This window comes from Rhinatrema bivittatum, chromosome 3 (genome assembly GCF_901001135.1).
Source record: "Rhinatrema bivittatum chromosome 3, aRhiBiv1.1, whole genome shotgun sequence".
Lineage (NCBI taxonomy): Eukaryota > Metazoa > Chordata > Amphibia > Gymnophiona > Rhinatrematidae > Rhinatrema > Rhinatrema bivittatum.
Window position 1 is genome coordinate 118,591,846 of NC_042617.1, and position 12,206 is coordinate 118,604,051.

Here is a 12,206-nt window from a genome sequence, read left to right on the forward strand (position 1 = left end):
ACTTTTTAAATTTCTCAGAGTCTCTCATGAGGGCTTTGTCAATGCTTTATGGAAATTCAGATACACTATATCAACTGGCTCACCTTTATCCACATGCTTATTTACGCCTTCAAAATAATGTAGCAGATTGGTGATGCAAGACTTCCATTGGCTAAATCCATTTTGACTTCTCTCATTAAATTATGACTATCTATATGTTTAGTAATTTTGTCCTTTATGACAGTTTCTACCATTTTGCCCAGCATTGGTATCAGGCTCACTCGTCTGTAGTTTCCTGGATCACCCCAGAACACTATTTAAAAATTGGCATTATGTTGGTAACCCTCTAATATTCAGGAGATGATTCTAAAAGGTACTGTAGATTATTCTAAAAATAGTTTACATATTACTAATAGTATGTCTGCAATTTCATTTTTCAGTTCTTTAAACACTTTGGGATGTGTACCATCTGGTCCAGGCGCTTTGCTATTCTTTAGTTTGTCAACTTGCCATATTACATCTTCCAGGTTTACTGAGATTTGTTTTGGTTCCTCTAAAACTTCATCTCTAAATATAATTTCTGGCATGGGTATAGCTAACTTCTCCAGAAGCCTCAGGACTAGTAGAACCCCCCAGGGGTCTGCATAGACCACCCCACCGCCTCTGCAGATGGCCCATTGTTTAAAAAAAAATGTAAACTTTCTGTATGCCCGCAAGTCACACCCTTTCTCTCCAAACATCAATTGACTCAAGAAATCTGATGCTGAGATGCAAAGCCCCCCCCCCCCCCCAATCCTCCTTTAGAAAAAAATTGCTCTGGTGGTCCAGTGGACCACCCCACCCCTGAACCCCTTCCTGGTAGCTATTTGCTCCCCGAACCCCAACCTAGCCTATCCCACTGGAATCCCCTTACCTTTAAAAAGTACCCTGATGGTTCAGTAGGGGGCCAAGAACACCCCCCTAGTCTCTGGTCCCAGCCAGTGTCATTTTCCAAAATGGTGTCACCTAGTCTTTGTCCCTTGTTACAGGTAAAGGAGTTTTGTGGGGTCGGGGTCAGGAGTCCACTATACTACCAGGAATCTCTTTGTGTAAGGAGGGGGACTGGGAGATGGGGATGGGGCAATTTACTGGGCCACAGGGCAATTTTTTTCTAATGGGAAGGGTCCAGGGGTTGGGCTGAGGTGGGAATCTCGGCATCACAGCATCCTGGGACTGGATTTTTTTGAGTCAAGGAGCAGGGTTGGGGGGTTTGGAGGGTGGGGCAGGACTTGCTGCCAATCATATGTAAGCAGGTCACCAGCATGGGCTATTGGGGGGTGGGACAGGGAGGGATGTCCTTGGTGCCAAGCGGTCTCTTTAAGTGGTAGCAGCCCCACAGTCCCACAATCGCACAATGCTATAGGGTTTCTTTGTTTCCATGGTATTTTTCCCACGTTGAAAATACTTTGGGATTCACTGAATCACAGGGTCATTTACAGCAGATTGGCAAATCCCATGGTATTTTTCTCCCAAGGTTAAGCAGAATGGTAGTCCTCACACATGGGTGACATCATCAGATGGAGCCCCAACACAGAAAACTTATGTCAGAGTTCTAGAACTTTGACTTGGCATACTGAGCATGCTCACCATGCCCTATACCACATGTCCATGCGGGGTCCCTCTCCAGCCTTTCTTTATCCATGGAGCTGTAACCATCGCAGTGTGAGTGAGCTCACTTTTGGCTTTTAGTCTTTTAGAAAACATTTTCCTTTTTTCTCTCTTGAATTTTTCGTGGGATTTCTTCGCTGTCTTCAATGCCGGGTCTCTCTCAGTGCTTCCCCGCAGTCATCCTAGTCAGGGTTTTCGATGCTTCTGGTAAATTTCCTTTCGTGGTCAATTCGGTGCCTGCTGGCCATTGACACCCACCGCCATTGATTTTTATTTTGTGGCCCTTTTATTTCATCCTGTCATGGCCACATTCATTTTTCGGCAATGCCCCCTTTGCCTGAGGATCATGTCTATTATGGACCCCCATGAGATATGTGTCCTCTGCCTGGGTGCATTGCATGACTTCAGGGGTAGCTGCTTGTGCACAGAAATGACCCTGAAGGGACATGGATTTTGAATCGACAAGATGGAACAGCTCTTCGGGTTGAAAAAGACCAAGCCATTGGCATCGGTGGCATCGGCATCAATGGACCTTAGAGCAGCACCGATGAACACCGTGCCATTAACATCGGCGGGACTATCGATTCCATCGGTGCTATTGGCAGATAGAGGCACTGGAGACCGACCACTGTCAATCTCCTCCAGGCTGAGGAAGTCAGGTTCTTCGTCATCAGCCTTAGCACTGGGGAAGGACTGGGCCAAGCATCACGGAAAGCTGAAGAAGCATCGGCACCGGTCCTCGTCAATGCATGGTACCAGGCATGGGGATGCACCTGTTCATGCTGCAAAGCCCCCAAAGTGACCCCACAGCAAGAAGCGCCAGTTCTCCATCGGTGCCAGGGATCCGCGACAGTCTCCACTGGTCCTGTTGTCAGTCACCGATTTGCTTCACAGATCCGAAGAAAATCTGGCCGCCCCTCCTTCCTCCCAGTCAGTGTTGGCATCACAACGTTTGAGGAAGAGCTGGAGCAGCAAGTCCAGCTGCGGTGAAATGGGCGCTGCAGGGCATCGGTCCTGTGGCACTGATGGCACCGGAGCTGGTACTTTCTATCCTGGAACCACTGCTGGAAAAGCTCAATGCGCTTATCGGTGCATTACCGACCCAGCTGGCATCGGTTCCCAGAACAGCATCAGGGCACTGATTTCTTCCTCTACTGATACAGTGGTCGTTACCGGTTCCAACAAGGAGGAAGCTCCACCTAGGCTGGCAGAGATGCTGAGGCCTGTAGCCCCCTGTCCAGCTTTGTCAATGCCTGCATCTATGGATGAAGGCCGAGCCCCATCCCCTGTGGCTTACAGTGAGGATGAGGGTTCCTATGACCCCTAGAGGGAGGATACCTTGGAGACCTCCTCCGAAGGTTCTGAGGGTCTCCCCTCAGACCCTCCTCCTCCAGAACAGCAAAGGAAGTCTCTGCCTGAAGACTTAACCTTTGCAGGATTTGTAAGAATGATGGTGGAGGCCATCCCAATTGAGTTGCTGATGGAGAAGGATGCCATGCACAAAATGCTTGAAATCCTCCAGTTCGTGGAGCCTCCTAAGAGTTTGTGGTGGTCCCGGTACATGAGATACTTCTGGGAGAATTTTGCGCACAAAAACTGAAATTATGCAAACTTTATATTGGTCAAAATAACACAATTTACATGAAAGTCTTTAAGTAATTACATTTTAAATTATTACAGAAACATGTTAGTACTTAAAGTTGCAGAATTTTAAATATTTAGAGCAGAATTTCCCTAGAAATTCACTGTAAGAGTGTCCCTTCCACTCACTCTCCTTATTCCCCTGGCTACTTTGCCCTCTTAGGCCCCAACTCCTCCACCTGCCAGTATCTCTCCCCTTCACTTCTAGGCTCAACCCCTTCCACTCTATTGCCTGTCCCAGACTTTGATTCCGTACTCAGTACTGCCCCTCACACAGGCTCCCTCTGACCCTCCCTTTCTCACACACATGCTCCCTCTCTCTAATACACACACACACACCCTCAGTCTCCCTCACTCTCTCGCACACACACACACACACATCCCCTCATCCAGGGCCCTCTCTCTTGCATACACACCTACACAAGCTCCTTTTCTCTTTCACACATATATCCTCACACAGGCTACCTATGTCTCTCTCTCACGCAGCCTTTCACACAGGCTCTCTCTCACACATACACAATCCCTTCACACAGGCTAGCACCCTTGTTAGAAATCTGCTCCTGTGGAAGGAGGAGTTAGCAATCTGTTGTGAACTGGCTCCTGTGGAAGGAGGAGTTAGCAATCTGTTGTGATCTGCTTTGCTGATGGGAGGAGGTAGCAGATGAAAGTATCAATCTGATAGGATCTACTCCTCCAGGGGGGAGGAGTTAGCAATCTGTTATGGATCTGCTAAGGAGTTGGCAATCTGTTATGATATAGACTGCTGAGTTGGCAATCTGTACCAGCAGAGTACTAGAGAGGGTGCTCAGCTGGACAGAAATGTAAATAGGTGAATCCTTGGGGCAATGGCAGATGACAGCGCCCCCAGGAGGATATCCTGAGAAGGACCACCGCCTAGGCTTGAGTATGGAGACAAACACAGACAGTTCTTTTATTAGACAAGTAGCAGAACCACCAGAGGTGGCAGTAGTGAGCTGATATGCCCGGCAGGGCTGAAGTCCCTCAGATGCTGGAACTGCAATCCCAGGGTTGCTGAGCTGTAAAGAGACTGTAGATAGTGAATAGACAGGGTATGCTGTTATACATAGCCAGTACTTAGATGATAACTCACTTAAGGTCTTGAGAAAGCTCAGTAGCTGGAAAGGGTTAAGCCCTTGAGGAGCAAGTACCTGGTTCTAGGGAAAGCTCTGAGAGAGCGGTGGTAACTCACAATAGTCTGTATCTGTAATAGCTTCTAGACAGTAGAGAATCTTCAGAGTGTTTAGGAACATGGGCCCTCAAGGAGCGAGTACCGGTTCCTATCTGCAATCTGAAATAGTAACTCACAAATGTCTATATCTGTAATAGCTTCCAGGCAGTAGAGAATTTTCAGAGTGTTCAGGAACATGGGCCCTCGAGGAGCGAGTACTGGTTCCTATATGCCATCTGAAAATAGTAACTCACAAATGTCTGTACCTGCGATAGCTTCTAGGCAGTGGAGAATCTTCAGAGTGTTCAGGAACATGGGACCTCGAGGAGCGAGTACTGGTTCCTATCTGTAATCTGAAATAGTAACTCACAATGTCCATATCTGTGATCGCTTCCAGGCAATAGAGAATCTTCAGAGGGTTTAGGAACATGGGCCCTCGAGGAGCGAGTACCGGTTCCTATCTGTAATCTGAAATAGAGAAAAGAGAGCGAGGCCCCCGAGGAGCGGGTACCCCTGGTAAGTCAGAGGAAGCAGAGTTGCGTACAGAGAAGCGGGTCCAAATGAATCCCCGCAATCAATCCTTGCTAACTCAATCTGTTAGTGAAAGTAAAGACCTTTTATGTTGGAAGCGATTGACGTCAATACAGGGGGACGCCCCTGAGGTTCGCACCCTTGCTGATACATACTTCGGAGCGCGCGTGCGCCCTACGTCATCAGGAACATGGCAGATCCGCAGCGTTGAGCCAGCCCGGGGACGCCGGGGAGAAGCGGCATGGAGACGCCGTGGCAGCAAGCCGTCCATCAAGCCCGGAGGGAGTCGCCAGATAGGTAGAGAGGGCGGAGCGAGGGCGAAAAGCAGGCACGAACACAACAACCCTCACATACACACAATCCCTTTTTTATACACACAAGCTCCCAATCTCTCACACACATACACATTCCTTCACAATCTCCTCATATAGGCTCCCTTTCTCTGAAGCATCCCCCCAGCCCCCTCTCTTACCTCCCATGCTCTCTCTCACACCCTCCTGCTTTCTGTCACCCTCCCCTTCCCCAACACCCCTCCCCTCATATAGGCTCCCTCTCTGAAACCCACACTCAAGCATCCCTCCCACTCCCCCTCTTATCAACCAAGCTGTCTCTCACCCTCCCCCACACCCCCTCTCCTCTCTCTCTCTCACACACACACACACACATTCTCTCTCACCGGCATCCCCCTCCCCTCATATAGGCTCCCTCTTTCTGAAACCCACACTCAAGCATCCCCCCCACCCACCCTCTCTTACCTCCCTTGCTCTCTCTCACACCCTCCTGCTCTCTCTCACCCTCCTCTCCCCTCTCTGACACACATTCTCTCTCACCGGCATGCCGTGGGATGTGCTCCATTCACGGCAAAAATGAAGGCCCGGCGCTCCGTTCGCAGTGAAAAGGGAAAGCCCCCATGTGCCGCGGGATGCGGTCTGTTCACGGCGATGATGAAGGCCTGGGCGCGCCGTTTGTGGTATAAGGGGGTCTTCCATTTTATTTATTTTAGATTTTTCTATACCGGCATTCGTGAGAATATCACATCATGCCGGTTTACAATAAACAGTGGGGTGATAACCGGAACAGTGAACGAGATAATATGTACTAAACATACAATAGTTGCAGTTACAATAAAACAAGGAGGCGTACAACTAGGAGCAAGAAGAAGAGAAGATAGTAACTTTAACATAGTATATTAACCAGCAAAATGGTAAGGTACAAAGCAGGGAATTGAGTGATTTACACCTTGAGCGGAGCACAGTCCGTTCACAGCACACGGGCTGCTTTAAGAGTCTATTGTGTGAATGATACCATCAAGGACTTGTTCCAGAACTCTGCATATACTGCCTACGCACTGTCTTAGTTTCTCTACAACTCAGCCACCCTGGGATCGCTGTTCCAATACCTGAGGGACTACAGCCCAGCCGGGCACTTCCAGCTCACTACTGCCACCTCTGGTGGTTTACCATATTGTCTAATAAAAGAACTAGTGTGTGTCTGTCTCCTACAGTAAGCCTGACCAGTGGTCCCTCTCGGGAATTCCCCCGAGGGCGTGGTGACCTGCCACTGGTCCAAGGATCCACCCACAACTATTCTAAATAACTACAGATTGCTAATACCAGCTTTAACAACAGAGCTTTCTCTATAGAGCTTTGACAACAGATTGCTGACTCCACACGGAGAAACCATCAGATTGCTATCTCTTCACGGAGATCACAGCAGATTCGCATCAGATTGCTAACTCCGCATGGAGAACGCTGACAGATTGCTAACTCAACACGGAGAACTCTGACACAGAGATTGGCTCCCCAACAAAATTGTCCTGAATCAAAACAACAACCATGTAGTTTTGTGGTATGTCAACAAGCATGGAGGTAAGGGATTGTACCTCCTGTGTCAGGAAGTGGTCCAGATCTGGTCATGGGCCCCATCCCATGGGATGGTGCTCAGGGCCATGTACGTGGTTTCGTTGGAGATCGTGGTAGCGGACAAACTGAGTCGTGCCTTTAGACCCCACGAGTGGTCCCTAGATCAGGGGGGCAGCGAATTGGATATTCCGCCTCTGGGAGAGCCCAGACATAGAAGTATTTGTGTCCCCTTGCAATAGGAAGGTGTCTCAGTTCTGCTCCCTGTACAGGTCAGGTGGCAAACCAACCTTGGACACCCTTGCCTTTATTGGGGCAAGGGTCTTCTGTATGCGTATCCTCCGATTCCCTTAGTGGCGAAGACTCTCTTAAAGCTTTGCGAAGACAAGGGGACTATGATTTTCATAGCCCCTTATTGGCCGAGACAGGTCTGATTTCCACCCCTACAAGAGTTGCCCATCCGGAGACCAATCAGTCTGGGGACTTCCCCAGATCTCATCACGCAAGATCGAGGCAGGTTATGGCATCCCAACCTCCAGGCCCTATCGCAAATAGCCTGAATGTTGACAAGTTAATCCTGCAACCACTCAATCTCTCACAGGATGTGTCTCGGGTCCTGGTGGCTTCCAGAAAGTCTTCCACTAGAAAGGCCTATGGACTGAAGTAGAGGAGGTTTTTCATGTGATGTGAGCAGAAGGCCCTAGATCCATTCTTCTGCCCCCCCAAAAAACTGTTTGATTACCTTCTACACCCATTGAAAGCTGGCTTAAAAACCAACTCTGTTAGCGTTCATCTCAGTGCAGTTGGCACATACCACCAGGGTATAGATGGTACGCCCATCTCTGTACATCCTATTGTTGTATGATTCATGTGGGGCCTGCTTCAGCTGAAGCCTCCCCTAAGGCCTCCTGCTGTCTTGGAACCTCAATGTGGTGTTAGCTCAGCTGATGAAAGCTCCTTTTCAGCCTCTGTACACCTGAGACCTGAAGTACCTGAACTGGAAAGTCATATTTTTGGTGACGGTCACCCCAGCATGCAGGGTCAGCGAGCTCTAAGCCTTAGTAACTTATCCAACTTACACTAAGTTTTATCATGACAGGGTGGTCTTGCATATGTACCCTAAGTTCCTGCCTAAGATAGTGACAGACTTTAAGAACATGCCATACTGGGTCAGACCAAAGGTCCATCAAGCCCAGCATCCTGTCTCCAACAGTGGCCAATTCAGGCCATAAGAACCTGGCAAGTTCCCAAAAACTGTCTATCCCATGTTACTGTTGCTAGTAATAGCAGTGGCTATTTTCTAAGTCAACTTAATTAATAGCAATTAATGGACTTCTCCAAGAACTTATCCAATCCTTTTTTAAACACAGCTACACTAACTGCACTAACCACATCCCCTGGCAACAAATTCCAGAGTTTAATTGTACTTTGAGTGAAAAAGAACTTTCTCCGATTAGTTTTAAATGTGTCACATGCTAACTTCATGGAGTGCCCCCTAGTCCTTCTATTATCCAAAAGAGTAAATAACATTCACATTTACCTGTTCTAGACCTCTCATCTTAACCAGTCCATTGTTGTTATGCCCAGGCAGGACTGCATCTTAAGGGTCATGTCAAGGCTCATTCTGTCAGAGCCACGGCAGCGTCAGTGGCCCACGTGAGTAGTTCCCATGGAGGAGTTCTGCAAGGCTGCGATGAGGAGTTCTCTCCACACATTCACATCTCACTATTGTCTGGATAAGGATGGCCAACACGACAGTAAGTTCGGTCAGTCTGTTCTTCAGAATCTGTTTGAGGTGTAGAACCCAACTCTCTCCGCCTAGGATCCGTTGTTTGGATTCAGGCTGTCTCCCCCTTCTTTTACCAACAGCACTATTGTTGTTGTGCCTGTTGGTTGTGTGTCTGTTGGTCCCCTTCTGTGTTGGGGAGCAGTCTGTAGCTAGGGATTCACCCATGTGTGAGGACTACCATCCTGCTTGTCCTCGGAGAAAGCAGAGTTGCTTACCTGTAACAGGTGTTCTCCGAGAACAGCAGGATGTTAGTCCTCACAAAACTCACCTGCCACCCCAGAGTTGGGTTTCTCCTAATTTTTTCATTTATATATACAATTCTATGTTATAAGAGTGGAGAAGGACCCCATATGGACGCAAGGTATAGGGCATGCCAGGTATGCTTAATGTGCCAAGTCAAAATTCTAGAAGCTTTGACATAAGTTTTCTGTGTTGGGCTCCATCTGATAATGTCACCCATATGTGATGAATAACATCCTCCTGTTCTCAGAGAACACCTATTACAGGTAAGAAACTCTGCTGTCCCTTGGGGAAAAATGCCACGGTATAGTGAATTAGGCTCTTTATTTTTACCCATTTTAGCCACTCTGCAGCACTCCCTGCTTTCAACCACCACAGTTAAGTGAGGACTTGTGACAAACCGGAAACTGTCCTACCCAAATTGGACAGTCTAGCCTTAGAAATAACCTCACAGCTAATACCTTGCAGCTCTGTCATGCCTAATACTGCTGCAGTAAACATACCATCCCGTCTGAAGCCCAACATGAATGGGAACAGTAAATGATCATTTTGGCTCATCAGTTTGCTTTCTACTTTATATAATTTCCCCTTCAATATTTTCTGTACTTAATACATGAAGTCCAGATGCTCAAAAAGTACTCTCAGTTTTCAGCCAATGAGCGATCAGAGCTACTACAAACCAGAGAAGATATATGGATGGAGCCAGTTACTGTCACCACTTGTCACATGGGATGTGAAGCACGGTGGCCTTGATTCAATCTATTCGGCCTACACACCAGAAAGGCCCAAATACAATTAGAAGAAGAGCTAATGGACAGTTGATTAACATCAGCAAAGTCTCATCGGGGCAAATCTGCAATAAGGCGCTCAGTTTACATGTAGCTGGCTATGTTTTAGCTGGCTAAATTTTAGGTGAAATTTTCAGCCTTCAGCCTCAGATCTTCTTAGTGTTTGGGTAATTGCCAGGTTCTTGTGGCCTGGTTTTGGCCTCTGTTGGAAACAGAATGCTGGGCTTGATGGACCCTTGGTCTGACCCAGCATGGCAATTTCTTATGTTCTTATGTTCTTATAGTCAGCTAGATTGTGGATAAAAATTTGACTAGTTTAAGATTGCTAGCTTGACTAATGCTGTGCATCCTAAGTCCTGGCACCCCGATGCTAAAACCTAACATCCTTCCCATCCACTCACCTTCAGAGCTCCTATTCATTTCTCTCTTCTGCTTGATGTCAAAATAAAGCATCCATCTTGACAGCCTCCCTCACCCGCTCCTTCCAGCCCACTGTCAAAATAAAATATGCCCTGAAAGCTCCCTGACCCCGACCCCCATTCTCTCTCCCTCAACAAGCGCTCCCCCAATAATTCCTAATGCCGAGCTGGCCTTACCTCCTACCAGCCCAGTGTCAAGCATTGCTAACTTTCTTCCCCCAACCACCCAGAATCTGAGTTAGTGAAATTAGCAGCTGAGTCCTGGTACATTTTCGAAGGCTTTGATCTAGCTGCCTAACTCCGAGGTTTACCCCATTACCACTAAGATCCTGGTACTGGCACAACCAGAGAGGGTGCATATGTCATTGGACTTTAAAGAGTTTAGAATAAAATCAGTAAAGAACGTTTTGTAGACTAATATAAATCGAATAACTATTTTGGTAAAATCTTTGAATGAAAAGTGACCAGGAATAACTCATTGATATGTAACTGTTTGCTTCTTAAATTAACAGTCCCCAACTATGAGTATAAATCATATGATTAGAATCTGGAAAAGTTACCTAAATTAAGAAATAAAGTTTACAAAGCACTCAACAGAACTACCCTTCAGTTAATTAAACAAATTCAGTGTTCTTTCAATACTAGAAGTTAGCAATAGTTCCCACCATTTTTTGTTTTAATCAACACAGAAATAAACCAAAAAGAAACTCACCTGGAACAAGTTGCAAAAGCTGTTGCAAAGGGAGTTATAAGTCCGGCTAAAAAACTAAAAGGGTTTTTGCGAGTGAATGCAAAATAAATAAGGGGAAGCACTATTCCTCCGTGGATGATGTGTCCCAGAATAGAGGCAAAAATATATTTTCCAAGGCTGGTGACCAGGAGGACAATGTCATCCATTTCCACAATCTTGCTTCCAACCAGGAACATTATGCCAACGGGTACATACCTGGATTCCAAAAGAGTGGAACAAAATATGTCAAGAGATAGCCAGGAGTACTATTTTCCAAGCATCAGTGTAGGTTACACTCTTGAGTCATCTGTTTTATTTTTTAAAAATGTTAATCTAGAGTATGACTCTGCATAAACCCAACCGTATCGACAGTGCTGGGAGAATGGTAGATCAGCACTTCTCAACCTTTTGCATTTCATGGCACATTTTCAAGTTTACTCAATCCTCATGGCACACCAAACCAATTTTTACATGATCCTAACTGCTCTCTCTCCCAAGCATCGGCACAAGGAGAGCAGTACTTTTTACCTGTTGGAGCCAGCAGAGGCATAAGCATGAAGTGCTGTTCTCCTCCTGCAGATGGGAAGGAGGGAGGGAAGGGAAGGGAAGGTTACAAGATTTCAGGTGGGTGAATCTGGGACATTTGATCACAGTTCTGCCTGTTTCAACACTTGCCCCTTTCAGCCCTCCATCTTCCCCACACTAGTTTGGTTCTCCATCCATCTTCCACTAGCTGACTCCCTTCTCCCCCAACAGCTACTTCCTCTCTGACTCTTTCACCATTTCCCATCATCCCCACAGTGACTTTCATCCCAATCATTCCCTCTTAACCATTTCGTTTCACTCATCCTCTACAGTGTTCTTCCATTTCCTCCAATCTGGCTCTCTCATCCCCAATTATCCCCTTTCATACTCCCTTAATCAGCCTCTTTCTGAATCACTTTCATCCCTAGTCATACCCTTGCATAATCTACCCTTCCCCCAGTATCCTTTTATGGCTTTCTCTCTCATACACCTTTTCCTATCACTCCTTTTGGCTCTCACACACCCAAACCACCCACTTCCCCACTATCTGTGTGTGTGTATATCTCTCCTCTAAAATGATTTCCAGTTCCAGTTTCCACCTGTGTCTCTCTCACTCCCTCCATCCCCCATCATCATCATCTCTGGCTCTCTTTCATCCTCCCTTCCTTTCATCACCTCTGATTCTCTCATATACACACCCTACATATACCCCATCCCCTTCACTACCTCTGGCTTTCTTTCACACATATCTGCCCCCTTCAGCTCTCTCTCACATCCCCTGCCTCTTTTCAACCAACTCTCCCACCCTCCTCTCCAGCTCTTGTGCCCCTGCACTTTCCTGCCACACACTTTAACATACAGCTCCCTCG

At 47.0% G+C, this 12,206-nt stretch overlaps 1 protein-coding gene across 6 annotated transcripts in view; it reads right to left on the minus strand.

The window, feature by feature from the left end:
• Positions 1 to 12,206, minus strand: part of SLC1A4 (solute carrier family 1 member 4) — a 101,388-nt gene that overhangs the window by 23,385 nt on the left and 65,797 nt on the right. For all 6 annotated transcript variants that reach the window (XM_029593624.1, XM_029593628.1, XM_029593626.1 and 3 more), the window contains one exon: positions 10,795 to 11,028. In XM_029593624.1, the coding sequence (XP_029449484.1) occupies positions 10,795 to 11,028 (234 nt within the window). The remainder of the gene's footprint in view (positions 1 to 10,794; positions 11,029 to 12,206) is intronic.